This window comes from Telmatherina bonti (assembly GCF_933228915.1).
Source record: "Telmatherina bonti genome assembly, chromosome: 4".
Classification (NCBI taxonomy): domain Eukaryota; kingdom Metazoa; phylum Chordata; class Actinopteri; order Atheriniformes; family Telmatherinidae; genus Telmatherina; species Telmatherina bonti.
This window is the reverse complement of record NC_136622.1, coordinates 32,785,794-32,802,125: the sequence shown is the minus strand read 5'-3', so window position 1 is coordinate 32,802,125 and position 16,332 is coordinate 32,785,794. Positions and strand designations below refer to the sequence as shown.

Sequence of the window (16,332 nt, the reverse complement as noted above, 5' to 3'; positions counted from 1 at the left end):
TAGAAACAGTAACAGGTAGAAAAAAAAAAAAAAAACTGGCATTGAAAGAGCCATTTTTCACCCGCTGCATAAGGTCTCCCCAATATGGGGTGAGAAATATCACAACAAATCATCAGTTGAAATCAATTCTCTCCTTCTCATAAATATGTACATCCTCTTTTTAAAAGTCCTGGAGAGTGGAAGTGGGCTAAGACATATCAAAACAGAAAGAAAACAGTGCCTTCTCCTGATCTAACCATGAAGGGAGCAGTAAAATGAGCCCGCCATTATAAATAATGATTTAACAACATCACTAAGGAGTTTTCATATATATGTATAGAGTGAGTGTGTGTACGCTAATCCAGTGAAGTGGCGAGTACAACCGAAGCGGGTGGGAAAGAAAAAAGGTGTCAGTCTACAAGCAGTGAGAACGAGATAAACCCACCGAGGGTTTTTATGTTCATGCTCATCACGTATTTGACACAAAGTTCTGATTCATCACGACCGGATCACAAAAAAAAAAAAAAAAAAAAAAAAACAAAAGCAAGAACTGTTATATTAAAAAAAAAAAATTTTTTAAAAAGAGTGAATATAAATATTGCACTTCCAAACAACATGTAGCTCCCAGTGCCTAGTGGTTATCCCTTTGTTTGAGGTATTTATGCTATCAAGTTCAATAGTAATGTAGAACTGTTTGACCTCAGTTATCTCAAGCTACAAAGGACTAGGCAATGGGAAAGGCAAACACACACACACACACGTACAAACATTTAAAAAAAAAAAAAACTTCCTTAAATATAGCATTCACACAAATGCACATATGCATGTAGTCACACATGCACACACATGCAGCCCTAACATCTAACCCACACACATCCTAGTATTTACATTTAAGGCACATTAAACTTATGTACACAACAAAGGAAATCAACACAAAGCATTTAAATGTTCAGTCCCTGTAACCTTGTGTTTGATGGGTGGCTTCAGCCACCTCTCATTCATTTTACTCACAAGAAAGTTAATAATACAGTATTTCAGTCAACATCACACAGCTGTGAGCTGAAAATGGCATCCATCTATCTTCAGCCTTCCACAAAGGCTACATCACTGCTGATTGTCATCTGTTCAAGACGTCGTTTTGCCGCGGCAGTTAGCTCTGCCGCTTCCCCTCAAGCGTCACTTGCTTGCATGCAGTCTTTTGTCCTGAATGAGCCCGACGCCAACCAACAGGAGTAAAGACAGCAACATATTCTCAAGGAGACAGAAGCACCACACTGCTTCAGCCTTAATGAGGTTTCACAGGTCTGTGGTGGTTCCAGTCCCATCCCAGTCGACTATAGACAGCTACCAGCAGTGGTAACTCTGAGCACAAACATACAGGACTTGAACAAAGTGATCAGTAGGAGTCAAATTGAGAACTCAAAGGAAGGTCAGTCAGTTCGTCTTTGGTATCTTTGGAGTAAAATCAGTAGGTTTCCTTTGAGTGCAAAAAAACCACCGCCCACCAACCTGAGGCAGAAAGTGATCATTTTCATCGTGAGCTGAGAATCAACCAGCTATGCCTTTTCAGTACCCGCTTTTCCTGCTCGGAGCAGCGGGAATCAAACACCTTGAGGCTTAAAATCTGGCGGGAAATGATTATCTTTTGCAATCAAAGCTGTGTCATTGAAGCGATTTGTCGATCATACGTTTTGGGGTTTTTTTTGCAATGCAATGCTGCTTTTAGCCTGTTAAAATTACACCTGAATATCAATCTTCCATGTAGCAGAGGGATACTCTCAGGCCTCATCAGGCAGCCCAGTTCACAGCTCCTGGAGGCCACAAGCAATGCATGGCCAAATCCTGTCAGAGGCAGCAAACGCATCCAAGCATTAGCACCAACATAAGGCAGCTAAACGGGTATTACTCATCACAAGAGTCCAGAGAAGTAAACCAAACATGGAGCTGCATGCACAGGTCGAAGGTAGCCTGTGTGCAGTCACGTCTGTTATACAGTCCAATGTTGGCCTTTAGGCACTGAGAAAAGTTCTATTTGACAACAATCCCACCCTGATTAAAAAAAAGAAGACATAAATTAAAGCATAAAAAAAAAAAAAAAAAAACATTCATTTGGCTTGGAGATCTTTGGGATTTTTTCATTCTTCCTCTAGTGCAGCACAGTGGAGTTCCAGTAGTCTTTCTTCCACACAACTCTTCCCCTCCTTCTCCGTTCCACTCTACACGTTCCATCGTGTTTCTTCATTGCAATCATACGGCCAGATATGGTGGTTCTGGGAGCTGTGGTGCCCAGTTAGGCCTCAGAAGCAGCCTGCGGCTTGAGTTGCGCTTTCTCCATGGCGGTGCCGTACGGTAAAGATCGCTTGAAAAAGCCAAGCTGCAAAAGAAAGACGTGGAAACGGAAGGATTAGATGTTGGCAAACGTTGAACAGGTTTATCTGCATTGTCTTTAAATCCGCCACTGACCCTGTAGAGGACGTAGATAAGAAGCGCCAGGAGCAGTAAACCCGCCAGAATAGCCAGGATGATGATCCAGAGTGGAACGGAGTTCTGGATGTCTGGTTTGTTCCACACCAAAGGAGTCACAACCTGAGAAGTGGACAGTTTATCTTCATCACATCTTTCCTCTCTGTGAGATGGGGGCCAACTGGCTTCAGCATGATGAATAAGTAAAGCTGTTAAATACCTTTTTGTGTCCACTGGGTAAAACTTTGGGTGGGATCGCATATGGCATCTTCTCCACATTGTATGAAGCCAGGCACTCCAGCACATACTGCTTATAAGCTCTCTGAGAAGGACAAAAACTGCTTACAGTACACTAAACATACACAAGATGGCGACAGAGACAACATAAAGAAACCTCTGGAAACGTTAAACTGCTGTGAGAAACTGTGACTAGCAGATAATGAATTTTCAAGATGCCACACGTGGTCTGCGTTACAGTGTGCAGGAGGTGGTAAATACACAGAGTATGGCTCACACATGACAGGAAAACACTGCTCAAAGCGACAGTCTGGACACCAGTTTGGAGCCATCTTCATTTTCACAAAGCAACCGCCTCATTTTTGCAGCTCATATGTTAAACTGAGCGCTTTGGCAGCTGATTTCAAACCAGTGCGAGTGCCGAGAGCAATGCCGGATTATCCAATGGGCATTATGGGCATGGGCCAAGGGGCTCATACCCACTTGGGGCCCATTTAGGAGACTAGTGGGGCCCACATTGGGCAAACACCAGCAGTTTAGACATAAAACAAAATGTACATAAAAGCCAGATAGTTGCCTTGTTTATTGCTATTGGTACCACTGGCTGAGAGATGATAGAAATGTTGTTTGACAGTGTATCATTTACAATTTTTTTACAATGTTGCGCTGGGGGAAGGGGTCCGTGGGACACTCGGGGCCCGGGTGCCTGTGCACTTGTAATCCGGCCCTGGCCAAGAGAACAAGCAAACGTGAGGATGACTACTGCAGTGATTTGCTTTTGTTTGCATTTGAGGTTTAAACTGCTTTAGTTTTTTTTCTCTCTGGTTTTGAGGAAAACGGCTTCTTACTCTCTGCCAAAGCCTGACAAGAGAAAATACACAAGACTAATCTATAGCGTTCAATCTTTGCCTGTGTTGGAAACATGTGTTCATGCACGGTACATGTAGATGCAGCTTGAGTGTCAGGGTTCCTCTCCAACTAACCTCAACGAAGGTCTCGGCCCAGACGCGGGAGCGAACTTCCAGGATAGCAGTAGTTCCCTTCTCCAGCAGACCCACGTTGCACTGGAGTGTCCAGCACTCCACATTAGAGCAAGACTATGGAAACACAGAATGTTGCACCCTGATGAAAACCATATTTTTCCCACAAAGCACTGGCAAAACTAGACTAGAAAAACTAGAAAAACTAATAATAGATCTGGAAAGAGCTAATAACAGTCATGTTAATGCTGCAGGTCGAATAAATGCAACAAAGAGTCCAATGTTAAGATATTCCACGCCTGCTTTGAATTAGATTGAAGGAATGTCATGAGACTGTAAAAATGCAGCATGCACCACTTGCCACATTATTGCCCAACCACTAAAACCAGCCCATTTTTCTCAAGACTGTAGAATACACAGTCTTAATTAGATCCCCATAAGGCAGCTTTAACATTTTAAAACATGCACACACTGTCCTTTAGCATTAGTGCCTTAACGAGACCACCCCCAGACCGAGAGGTTTCGGTGGGCTTCCTGCGGGAGCGTACGAGTTTACTCATTACACCAAGCAGGGCAAACAAAGAGGAGAGTGCCTGCCCAGTTCCTTTAGGCTCAGTCTTAGAATTAATGAGTACTGAGACAGACAGGGAACATTTCGGTCCACTTCCTCCTAGCAGACCAGCCCAATGCCCTCCAGGGCTGCAGGGCCACAAAGGTCTGAGAAAATGACATGAGTAGTCCAGGTTTTGAAGATGCCTCAGACCCACGATCCACATATTCCCCCCTGATGGGATTATGTGGTGAAGATGTGGATTATAGGGATACAGGAGCTTTTCCCACAACTTAATAAAACAACATTGCGACCAGACTGCACAGCTGCTGCTTGCAATTGGCTGATTCTTTTGTTAAAAAGCTTTCCAAAAACCAGGAGAAGACTTGGAAAGTGTTGTCCAGAAGTAAACCAGATATGTACAAATACCAAAGGAGGTTTTACTTTTGAGCTGAGATTTGACTCGATAGATTACACATTATCTCCACGTCACGTTGACAGACATAACAGAAAAACATACTTCATGGTTGAGAGCAAATATCTTTACTAATCAAGCCGCTGACTGATGAGAAATGAACATAAACATGTGGTAACTGATCTGTTGTGGGTTAAAGTTGTACTTCAAAAATGGTAATACTACAGTTTACATGGTATGCAGCCTGTAAAACAGGAAAATTCCATTTCTTTTTGCATTTCAGCCCTGCAGCACATTCCCAAACAGTTGGTCTGTAATCTTCACCACCTTTTGATGCTGCCGTTCCTTCTCCACACATTCTGTAGCGGCAACAGATCAGGACTTCCTTACAAAACATGTCGTCTTTATGGCAAGACCCGTTGCTTCAAATCTCTGTTTTAATGCGGCCATCCCAGAAGAGGAAATCCATCCATCCATTTTCTGCCACTTATCGGGTCGGGTCGCGGGGGCAGCAGTCTAAGCAGGGAAGCCCAGACTTCCCTCTCCCCAGCCACATTTGCCAACTCTGCGGGGGGGATCCCGAGGCGTTCCCAGGCCAGCCGAGAGATATAATCCCTCCAGCGTGTCCTGGGTCTTCCCCGGGGTCTCCTCCCAGAGGGACATGCCTGGAACACCTCACCAGGGAGGTCCAGGAGGCATCCTGACCAGATGCCCGAGCCACCTCAACTGGTTCCTCTCGATGCGAAGGAGCAGCGGCTCTACTCTGAGCCCCTCCCGGATGACCGAGCTCCTCACCCTATCTCTAAGGGTGAGCCCGGCCACCCTGCGGAGGAAACTCATTTCAGCCGCCTGTATACGAGATCTCGTTCTTTCTGTCACGACCCACAGCTCATGACCATAGGTGAGGGTAGGAACGTAGATCGACTGGTAAATCGAGAGCTTCGCCTTCTGGCTCAGCTCCTTCTTCACCACGACAGTCCGGTGCAGAGTCCGCATTACTGCAGACGCCGCACCGATCCGTCTGTCGATCTCACGCTCCATCCTTCCCTTACTCGTGAACAAGACCCCGAGATATTTAAACTCCTCCACTTGAGACAGGACCTCACTCCCGACCCGAAAAATGAGTTTATTTAAACTTTATTTAAAATGAGTTTTACAAAAGGGCACTGATGCCTGTTGTCTTGTGACCTGATGGTCTGTGGGTCGAATCCTGCTACCCTATGTTGCTGCAGCCCCGAGGGGAGCACTATTGTCTCTGAGGGCCGGTCCCAAGCCCAGATAAATACAGAGGGGTTGCATCAGGAAGGGCATCAAGCATAAAACATGTTCAGAGGGACAAACTGAAATGGAACAACTGATGCAACCACATCCCATCACACAGCCTGGCTTTGAGACTTGCTGCTGATAACAGTCTTTAGGACTCTCTCTGTCTTACAAATGATGTATATTTCTTCCAAACAAAAGATCTGGCCACATTACAGAAGATGTTTCCACTGTGTGATGCTTCATCCCAGATCCTATTAAGTCCAGCGAAGCCTACAGAGGCTCTGAGCGAAGCTAGCAAAGGTTTCAAGTGACATTTGTGAACTTAAAACTACATTTTAGCTTCTGACGGTAATAACTCCAGTCCATGTCAATATGTACTACTGATGAATTATTTTTGATGTAATGATTTTAAAAAAATCCAGCTTATGTTTGAGCCTTAGCTTTTCATGTCCCAAAATTCCTCCAGATTTTTTAAAACTATTTATTAGTAGAAGAAGAGGCATGCATGTTCAGTCCCCTTCCAATCCGTCTTGAAGCAACATTCTCTTAAACCAATAAAATTATTTTTTCCATCCGTTCCAAATAACACTAAATTCAAATCTCATTATCAGCTCCAAATTGCTCCCAATCCAACTTTCTTGTAATGATTTGCAGGCTTAACATGTAAAATTAGATGAATATTAAATAAAATGATCAAAAAGTCCAAATGAATGCAAAAATCCTTGTTTGTTTTTTTCTTTGTCAACGTTTTTTGTTTTTGTCATTTCCAAAAAGCTTTTGACCTTCATGCACAGCTCAGCCCTTTAGAGACAAAGCACCGACGGCTCCATCCGAGCATTGCTAAACACCAACACACACTGATCAGGAATCGCTTTGAAAGCCTCTCAGGCATAAAAAAATATAAGTGCAGACGCAGGGAAAACTGGAGAAAGGGGTCCTTTATCCTGTCATTGGACATGCTTGATAAACAGTCTCAGCTAGAAGAGACTGGCATGTAGACAAAGGCCTCTTCAGTGGAGGCAGGTATCCACAGATGCATGCAGATAAAGCAGTTACCTGCAGCTGGGTGGATCAATGGGACCAGTGTGCGTGGCGGCTCAGGAGACTCGTAACGCTCAGAGCCAAAAAATTAGAGCGGTCTGTGAAGTAAGTAATGCATCACCCCACCCCGCCCCACACACACACACACACACACACACACACACACACACACACACACACACACACACACACACACACACACACACACACACACACACGACTCATATCTTCTCAGCCTTTCCCACCATTACTTAAGCCTCTATAATGTTAATCGCCACAACAGAACCAGCCTGTGCCCTCTGACCCCTCCCTTTTAATGACATCATAACTTAATTATCCAGTCCCCAGAGCCTTGTGCTGGACCCGTGTCACCAAAATAGATCCAGACTAGCACACTAACATGAACTTTACAGGCAAAAGTGTATCCCCACGTTCAGCCAAAGCTGCAAAATCTCGCTTTCAATTCCTGAGTCATGTCACCACTCCTTCTGAGCTTCAACATGACTTCAACATTTCTCTGTAACTCTCTTCTCGGTGTCTTACCAGGTTTGTTAAATGAGCCAGTTGATTCTTGTGGGCGTCCCGCCTCTCAACATGATGTTCATGGGCTTTCAGCGCCAGAATAGGAGATTCTGTGGATGTGAGCTGGAGCTGGAGGACACAAAGTACACACCCCTCATTAGATCACTGACTTCACCAGGCAGGGCACACCACCCCTTTCTGTCAATATAAGACCTAATGTTAGCATGACCCTGAGGCTCGTCGTCATTAATCAGAATCATGTGAGCTCTCCTCATGGATTCCAGTGGAAATACACCATACTTAGCAATTCACATGGGAAAAACAAAAAAAACATTAGGTCACAGCCAAGACTGATGACCCCTCATGGCCCTGCTTAACATCTGTCAAGCTTCACATGTAAACAAAAACAACTGCACTGAAATGATTTACCCACAAAATCACAAGGCTACTAGTTTTTATAGAGAGGGTGTCACTTGAAGACGAGCGAGTGTGGAGCTGGGTGAGGTGGTTTATCGGGAAGAGCTGGGACTTCAAAGCAGTGGTGGGGTAAGTGTCCTGGGTGGGGCTGGGAAGTTGGGAGGAGGTGGACGTGGGCCAAACACCGGGACATCAGGCTGGGGAAGGATCTATAATTTCGCCTCATCTGACCCTCGGGACGTGTGGGTGTGCACGTGAGATCCTCACTTTGAGATTAAGATGGTTCATTTTTTGGTCGGAGGTGCAGTTGATGGGGCCCTCGGTGGAGAACTCCAGGGGGTAAAGGATGGTGTTGGGATGCACACGGAGAGGGCATCGCAGCGTCAGTAAGGTGTGGCTGATCCGACTGGGACCGTTGTTCACAAGCTGGAAAAACAAGAGAAAACGCAGCCTTTAAGCCTGAGAGTCAGAAAAACCCCATCTGTGTTCTTATTTTACTTCAAGCCAACAGTGGCGACTGGTTTTCTTTTCCCATGCTGAAGCTTCCTTATCAACCACACCGCTTTCATATCACAAACTACGAGATCGACTCGACACAAATCTCTCTGTGTGATCTGGAGCTCATTTTCTTTGGTTTTCCATTCCTGCCGTTTCTGGGAACACACTTGCTTTCTTCTCGTTCATTGCTTGTGTCTTAATGAACAGTAGGATCTACTTTCAAACCTAATCGGCTCTGCAACGATGAGTGTGCACAGATAAAGAGCATGGCTGATTACCTCATAAATATGTTTCACTGCAGGCCCGACGTCCTGCTCCACCCCGTAGTTTTTGGGCACTTTCCAGTTGGCCGGTGGAAAGAAGACCTTATCTGGTCGGGACACACTTGAAAAGGGAAAGAGGGCTGTGAGAACATGCGTAGGGAGCTGCTGGAGACCTAATGAAGTCCCGTAGGTTGAAATGAGGGAATCAAAGACCTGGACTCACCCCTGCAGGATGACATCAGCCTGAACAACCACCTCCAGCTTGTACGGTACAACTTCACTGTGGGAATTGTTCTCATTTTTACTGTGGAAACAGAAAAAGACAAAGAAAATATTCAGATGAGCTGATTCTTTGTAAAGAAAGTGGAGATTTAAATGAGAAGTAGCAGATGAAGCCTGGGGGGGTTTGATATAAAAATACATCTTAACTGTTACAGTGCTGAAGAAATCATTGATCTTTCAAATAAGTTTGAATCATTTTGGGATTTTCAGGATCAATTCCACCCTCCATGTAACTTTTAGAAATGATAATCTATTTGCATATTTGCTGACATCCAGCAGATTTAATGAGACGTAAAGAAAAACAGCCAAACAGAAGATTTGGATGGAACGCCCGTGACATGAAGAGGCCGAGGAAACTGCATACGGAGCAGATTCCTCATCTCGCCTGTGGTTTTATTTAAGTGAATTGTTTAAAAACCGTCAGCTCAGCTGTATGAATGGTTCATGCTTAACATCTTGTACTTATTATTAACATTATTATGTCTTTTTTTTTTTTTCATAATCCAGAAATGTTTGATATTCAAAAAGTATTATGAAGTGAGGATCAGTGAACTTTGTTTCAGAGCCTGTGTTTTTACACTTCACCGCAAAAACTCAGCCTTAAAAAACAAGAAAAAAAATATACAAAAATTAGGTAAATGTTGCTTAAAATAAGATAAATAACCTGTAAACAGATAACAAGAAAATTTGGCTTGTCAAGACTTCCCAAAACAAGTAAAAAGAGGAATTCTCTGGGATAAAAACTAAGAATGATCTTACCTTTAATAAAATAAGCATATGTGTACTCAATTTAAGATTTTTAATCTTAGATTTCAGTTTTTGCAGTGTTTTGCTGAAATACTTCTGTCAGCGCTTAGCGGAGAAGCTGTTCAAACCGTACCTGCGAATCTGCACCTCAAACTGGACCGTTTTGTGTGTGTCCTTCAGTCTTGGCACTGTGAAGCGCAGACCTGCCCAAAGCTGCAAAAACAAATGTCTTCAGAATTATTGCCTTTAAACGGAAACACGACAAGCAAAGAAAGAAGGAAGAATCCTGGAACTCATCTTCATGCTGAAAGGAAGAGCTACGTGCACAAAAAGGAGGCTCACACTTTTACTTTTGCTCTGCATTCACCTTAAATTTCATATAGAGTGGATCTGCTTTGCACAGCTGCTTTTAAAAGACACGAAATTAAGAATCCTTCAGAGACTAAATGAGCTGATCCTACGACGACTTCTCAGTCTTTCTGTTCCTTCAGTTCACATGCAGTTGTTCGTCTTCCTCTGCAGACCTATTAAAACCTCCCAGCTTGTGACTCAATCATTAAAAGGAGGAACTTTTCCCAGCAGGGAGCAGAAGGCACAGATGGCGTCTGCACTTCCTGTCACAACATTTCCTGACGCATGCTAACTTTTCCTGTGCCACCCACCCACCTGAATACTTAACTACAACTACAAATACATACACTGAAGATGAGTTCCTGTATTATCAGGGGTAAAAAAAAAAAAAAAAAAAAGCCAAATAGCAACCAAAAGCTAGCTGTTCTCTTACGTTGGTACCAGCCTTCATCGGGTTGCCCAAATCACAGCTGAGGTACCGGGTCTGGTTCTCCGTCTCATAGCTGCAGGTCAGCTGAGTTAAGCTCTGCAAGGCAGGAACCACGCAGACACATCAGTCCCTGCCAGGTGTTGGCCTGCACCTTGTTATGCGGTGTTTCCTCTCACCTCATTATTTCTGGAAATACCGCTGTAGTCGGCTTCGGGGGGCAGCAGCACATACAGCTCTGCCTCGTACGCCCCTCCCTCACCCTCATTCCTGGCGTTGAAAGTCAAGGTCAGCGAGTTGTCATCACCGAGGTAGACTTCCCTCCTGTCACTGAAGGTCCAGGCAGAGGAAATAAGATTCATTTGGTCAACAGGTACGCTCCGCAAACAAATAAATACAAATCAGGTTGTGTGAGGATAACGGAGCAGCAATAATAAATATTCTTTGTGTTTTTACTGGATGCACAAGACGCCATAAGCTGCTGCTTCAATTAGAATAGTTTTTATTTAAGTTTGTAATGTACTAATACAGTCAAATATGGTGGGAGACAGAGTGTAGCGCTGTGAATCCCCTCCCCACTCCTCACTTTACTTCACTTCCATCGTCATTCTCTGAAGTTAAGAACAATGAGAAATTCCATGTGGAGGGCCACGCAGATGCTTTTAATTACAGCCCAGCTCATGAAAACAGCAGAGCAAGACAGAGGAGATATCTGAAGCGGGTCCTCTGTTGGCCTGAGAGACGGCAGCAGCCTGATGCTGACTGGATTCACACTTTTTCAACCAAACAGACTCCAAATTAGAAAACACTGCAAAACCATAAAGCCTCCCTGAGGGACCTTTAGTCCGGCAGGTTATGTGATTTGGCAGCAGAAAAGAAGAAATGATATCGCAAGAATGGCAGATACCTTTTTATTTTCCCGTCTTTATGAAATTCCACTAAATCATGACCATCCTGTCAACCCCTCCAACTGCCATTAAATGTCTATTATGTACTACAGAGCAATCAAATAACAACAAGGTATTACTTCAATTGCACTAATCCCATTTTTCTACATCTGCAGGCCGCTACAGATTGGTCCATATGTGACGGATCAGCCATACATTTAGAGTAAGAAATGGAAAAATGTAAGCAGATGGGAGATAAATATAGGAATGTGAAATCAAAATGACAGAGCAGCGAAGGGAGTATCGGGGAGGTTGTTATTTTTGAGAAAAATGCTAACAGATTTCTCCAATCAAAGTGTGGCAAGCCGGGTGCTGGTGACGGCCTCAGAGACGAGGTTGCTTCCCTCCCCACAGATTCCCTTCATCTCCATCCCGCCTTCGCCCTTTAACTGTTTGTCATCACACCTGTAAAGCAGAGCTCCTTCCTGTTTTCAGAGAGAGGGGTGCCCCTCACTACACAGCAACACCGTGGCTGTTAACACCCACTCTTGGGTATGTTAAAGCAAACAAAGCAGCGGAACAACAAAAACAGCTGTATTTATGTTCGGGACTCAAACCCAAGGTTGTTTCTTGGGGCAGAGTTGGGGTTGCCATGTTCAACTGGACTCACTTGTATTTTTAACCCATAAAGACCCAACCCATGAAAAAAATCTTAAGATAAGTCCAATATTTAGAATATGAGATCTTTATTTGTCTATTTAACAAAATGTAAAACAGAAAGTACCCATTTTTTAAAGAATATTTATCTTTTATACTCATATATCAACATCTCTATAGTGTAATCTTCAGCTTTCTGGTGTCCATCAAGAGCCAGAAGGCAAAAATCAGATTGTGTTCCACAGTATTGAGCTAAGTTTGTACCATGAAGTGATGCCAAATGTTTCAGAAACTGGACGTATCAGATATGTCACAGCGCGTTCTTAGGGGTTAAACCAATGTTTCTCAATTCCAGTCCTCAGCCCCCCGCCCCCATGTGTTATATGCAACCCTACCTTAAAGTAGAACTATTATGTGCATTTCAGGCTAATTTATTTTTATTTCTGAGCCCAGAAGGGCTGGGATTGATCGAGTTATTGTCACAAATCGCTTTATTTACTTCAGACCGACCCTCTCCGTAGGCTGTCAAGACCAACCTGTGGGCAAAACGAGTGGATTGAGACTCTTCCGCATTAAGCCCCGCCTCCCGCCACTGCACTACATCGGGAGCGCGCACCGCAACTGCTTTCGCCGTCATTGTAACACTGGGTTAAATATAAAGAAAATAAATAAATAAAAACTCACCCTTTCACTTCCAGCTTCAAGTCAGGGACACAGATGTTGTCCTCTCCACAGTCCAACAGAATCTGAGTCTGAAAGATGCACATTGGGATGATAACATTTTAATATGCAGCAGCTGGATATCATGATCTCACAGGCGTGAAGACACGTGAAGACAACACGAGATCCATCACATATCTGTTTAAAGGAGACAACAGGATGTGTGTAGCAAGATGCAACACGCAGTATGACTAACACGTTCCATTCCCCGTCTCCCGACCACCAACAGACACACACCTGGACTGCAGCCCTCCTTATTTACACCACATCATCTCTGCACTTCAGACAGTCTGAAGCAACGCTTAGCTCAAAAGGGACAATCCTGGCACGGTGAGGTCATGACAAGCACGAATCAGCTGTCCTGACGTGCACGCGCTCTACTGTAATGGTGACAAGTGGAAATAATAAACAGGGTGCAGCGCGGAGCTCATGCCAGGGTACATGCTGCGCACACAGCTGCCAGCTCTCCCCAGCGTCCCACATCACAGTCGTACGTGGCGAACCGCGCTGTCACCACACACTACACCACCCTCTGAACCTCGGCTGGATATGATCATATGAAGAGGGGGGAGAACGCAGCTTAGAGGACGCAGTGATACAAGAAACCGACCTGAAAACGGGAGACTACAGCAGAAACAGCGAGGGATAAGTGGACGGCCGCTGAAAGTGTGGCAGGGCAGCGGCAGGGAAAGCCCTGCGGACAGCTAAATTGCATCCTGCTGCGACTGACAGTGTCATGATGCTCAAGACGATGAGGATAATAAATAGAAGTGGAGGAAGAGATTACAGAGAGCAAAGCGACCCCCCTTGTCATTACACCATCCAGGGGCTTTAATTATGGACACCATAGTAACCACAATGCTAACTTGGCCACATATGCACACCGGCCTGTGCATAGGACAGGAAAACAATGTTCGAAACATAGATGTACTCCAACGGCATCAACAATTACATCAGCATGTGACATAATGGAAATTCAAACTCCAACTTGGCCTCTTTTTATCAAAGTCATGCCCATTTGGTTTGATTATATTAATTATATTAAGAACAATGAGGGCATTCATACATAGTTTCACTTATTTCTTGATTTGAAAGTGGTAATAACTTCAATATTCTATCTTATATTGTCTTTCCTGTCCTCTCCACCCCAACCAGTCAAGGCAGATGGCTGCCCTCCCTGAGCCGGGTTCTGCCGGAGGTTTTCTTCCTGTTAAAATGAGTTTTTTCCTTCCCACTGTCGCCTCATGCATGCTCAGGACGGGGGATTGGATCCAAGTCATGACTCGATGCAATCAGTTCTATTATAGGATACGTATGAATTGGCTTGAAATTATGTGTATGTAAAGAGCCCTGTGACAACATTGTTGTGAAGTGGCGCTATACAAATAAAACTGGATTGAATTGAATATTTACTAGCAGAACACCTGAATAGATGCCTTTTGTGCGATATAAAAATGATGTTCATTAATAGAACAATAATAATTGAAGGAGCTAAGTCTAATCGAAGCTACTGAGATATCTTAAAGACGCGCCGCTTTACCGTGATTGACTTCCACTCAGATCGCTTGATTTAAGCTTCATCAATCTTTATTCCATCTGCAATAATCTTGTGGCATTTACACGTCTCGCGCCCTGCGATCAAAATCCATTTGCCCTTCTGGGCCAAACATCTACTAAACCAGTGACGAGTTCCTCCTATATGTGTCACTTGCCCAGGTAGCAATACAGCGCCCTCTAACAGTACCAATGAGAACGCAATTAAACAAATTGGCTCCTATAATAATGTTCTAAGTTTTCATAGAGACATGTGGGAGAACGGCTGCTTCAAGCGGATCAGCCACCTCCCATTCCTACTCCAGCTTGGAAAGAACTTGGAACAGCCAGTGAAATCTTAACATGGTCTGCCACACACTCCGAGCATATATGAAAGTCAGTAGAGCATCGTATGTCTGATCTAGTCCAAGGCTGTGGTGGGATGGTCGCTCCTTCACACAATATGAAGTCAGATTAATGAAATATGTTGGCAGTCTTACACAACTCCCACTGGTCTTTCTGTACACACTAATACACAGATCAGGTTTGCCATCTTTGTTTGTTTGAAAAATGCCTTTTTGTCAGGTTTAAGATTGATATTAAAGCTCAGGCTCGTCTCAAGGTTTTTGGTTCAGCAACAGACCACATCTGTTTGAGGCCAAATTGCTTTGATATCTAGGAGAGACATCAGTGGAAAGGACTAAAAAGGAGGGGAGTGGGGGAGTTAGAAACACACGAGGATGAAGAAAGAAAGAGAAAAAGGGAGATCAAACTTTGCTGATTGCCGTTTCCTAAACGATCCAATCTGATAGCGGTTCCTGAACTCGCATGTGGCGCATGCTGCACCGTGGCGGAAACGATGCCAACATGTTTAGCTAGCTGTGCTCACTGCCAGCGGACTGGTGATACGCAGAGACTTCAACCAGATGGGCAAAACGTGCCCCTTCCTGGAATATCAAGCATCCGTCTGGGAACGGTCACCAACGCACCGTTATCCACACCAACAGGACAGAAACTATCCCTGCAAGGGCATGGAAACACTTCCCTGCACATATGTCTCACATTTCCATTAAGAAATCAGCCTCACACACACACACACACACACACACACACACACAAACACACTTCATCACCTCCAATCAGTGTAGCTTTGAATCAACATTATTCTTGCCAGGGACAGTGGAGCCACCGAATCGGCTTCCAACAGCGACTCCGTGGCAGATAATCTTATCAGCTCAGAGAGAATAAGTCCCAAGCAATTTCCGCACCAGAGTTAGATTATCAGCACAAATTTTACCATTATTATCTCATTTAGTGTACTGTACTGACAGAAAACGGGACAAGTGTAAATCAAGTACCTTCTGTTCAATCACATTAGCGGTCTGGTAGTTGAGGACGGGCCGCAAGCTGTGGGAGTCAGCAGCAGCGTTGGGATCCAAGCTGAAGTTCAAGGCCACAAAAATAGGGGAGAGTTTATCCCGGAAGTCTTTTTCATCCTGCAGTTAAAGAAACACATTTCATCGTTTCCATCCGTTGTTCAAGACGTTAAGCTTTGTAAACAGGGATAGATGCCAAAAAAAAAACCTCAGTTATCAGAAGGCATACTTTTAGGTAGATCTTCTTGTGGTCGCATAGATGCTCGCCATGGCGGACCCTTATACTCCTCCGGAGCAAGGGCTGCTGGGAATCCAAGAACAGAGCCCGCTTCACTGCACTCTTCTGCTTGTGTTTTTGACTGTCAAGCTGCACCTCCACCTGGAAATCTGGAACACATAACGCACAAATGAGCATTCATGGTTGTGATGAATGTTCTTAAGTCGCCCATTGACAGGTCTGAGACGGGCCGCCGTAAATTCTCCGAGGCACACACAATGTCGTCAATGTAAGCAGGTAATAGCAGGAAGAGGCTTCGTAAATAGAAGATGGAGTAATTACAGGTTATAACTCAAGGCTGATCAGGAAGGAGACTGAACTAAGATGATGATTTTGCACACAGCTCATCTTGTTTTTGTCATGACAAAATCTGGCAAATCTGACTGAAACCGATCGAAAACTTTTGATCTAAATCTAAAACACTAACAATAGTGGCTTGTTTGC

The 16,332-nt window shown here is 44.3% G+C and overlaps 1 protein-coding gene across 1 annotated transcript in view; it reads right to left on the bottom strand.

Moving 5' to 3' along the window:
• Nucleotides 1-26: 26 nt before the first annotated feature.
• itga5 (integrin, alpha 5 (fibronectin receptor, alpha polypeptide)) overlaps nt 27-16,332 on the bottom strand; it is a 36,106-nt gene continuing 19,800 nt past the window's right edge. The window contains exons 17-30 of the mRNA XM_079238790.1: nt 15,841-15,998; nt 15,594-15,731; nt 12,667-12,734; nt 10,618-10,768; nt 10,445-10,537; nt 9,794-9,873; nt 8,855-8,935; nt 8,647-8,752; nt 8,138-8,296; nt 7,475-7,582; nt 3,663-3,776; nt 2,663-2,764; nt 2,443-2,565; nt 27-2,353 (exon numbers count right to left, since the gene is read on the bottom strand). Coding sequence (XP_079094916.1) covers nt 2,270-2,353; nt 2,443-2,565; nt 2,663-2,764; nt 3,663-3,776; nt 7,475-7,582; nt 8,138-8,296; nt 8,647-8,752; nt 8,855-8,935; nt 9,794-9,873; nt 10,445-10,537; nt 10,618-10,768; nt 12,667-12,734; nt 15,594-15,731; nt 15,841-15,998 — 1,565 coding nt within the window. The 3' untranslated portion in view covers nt 27-2,269. The remainder of the gene's footprint in view (nt 2,354-2,442; nt 2,566-2,662; nt 2,765-3,662; nt 3,777-7,474; nt 7,583-8,137; nt 8,297-8,646; nt 8,753-8,854; nt 8,936-9,793; nt 9,874-10,444; nt 10,538-10,617; nt 10,769-12,666; nt 12,735-15,593; nt 15,732-15,840; nt 15,999-16,332) is intronic.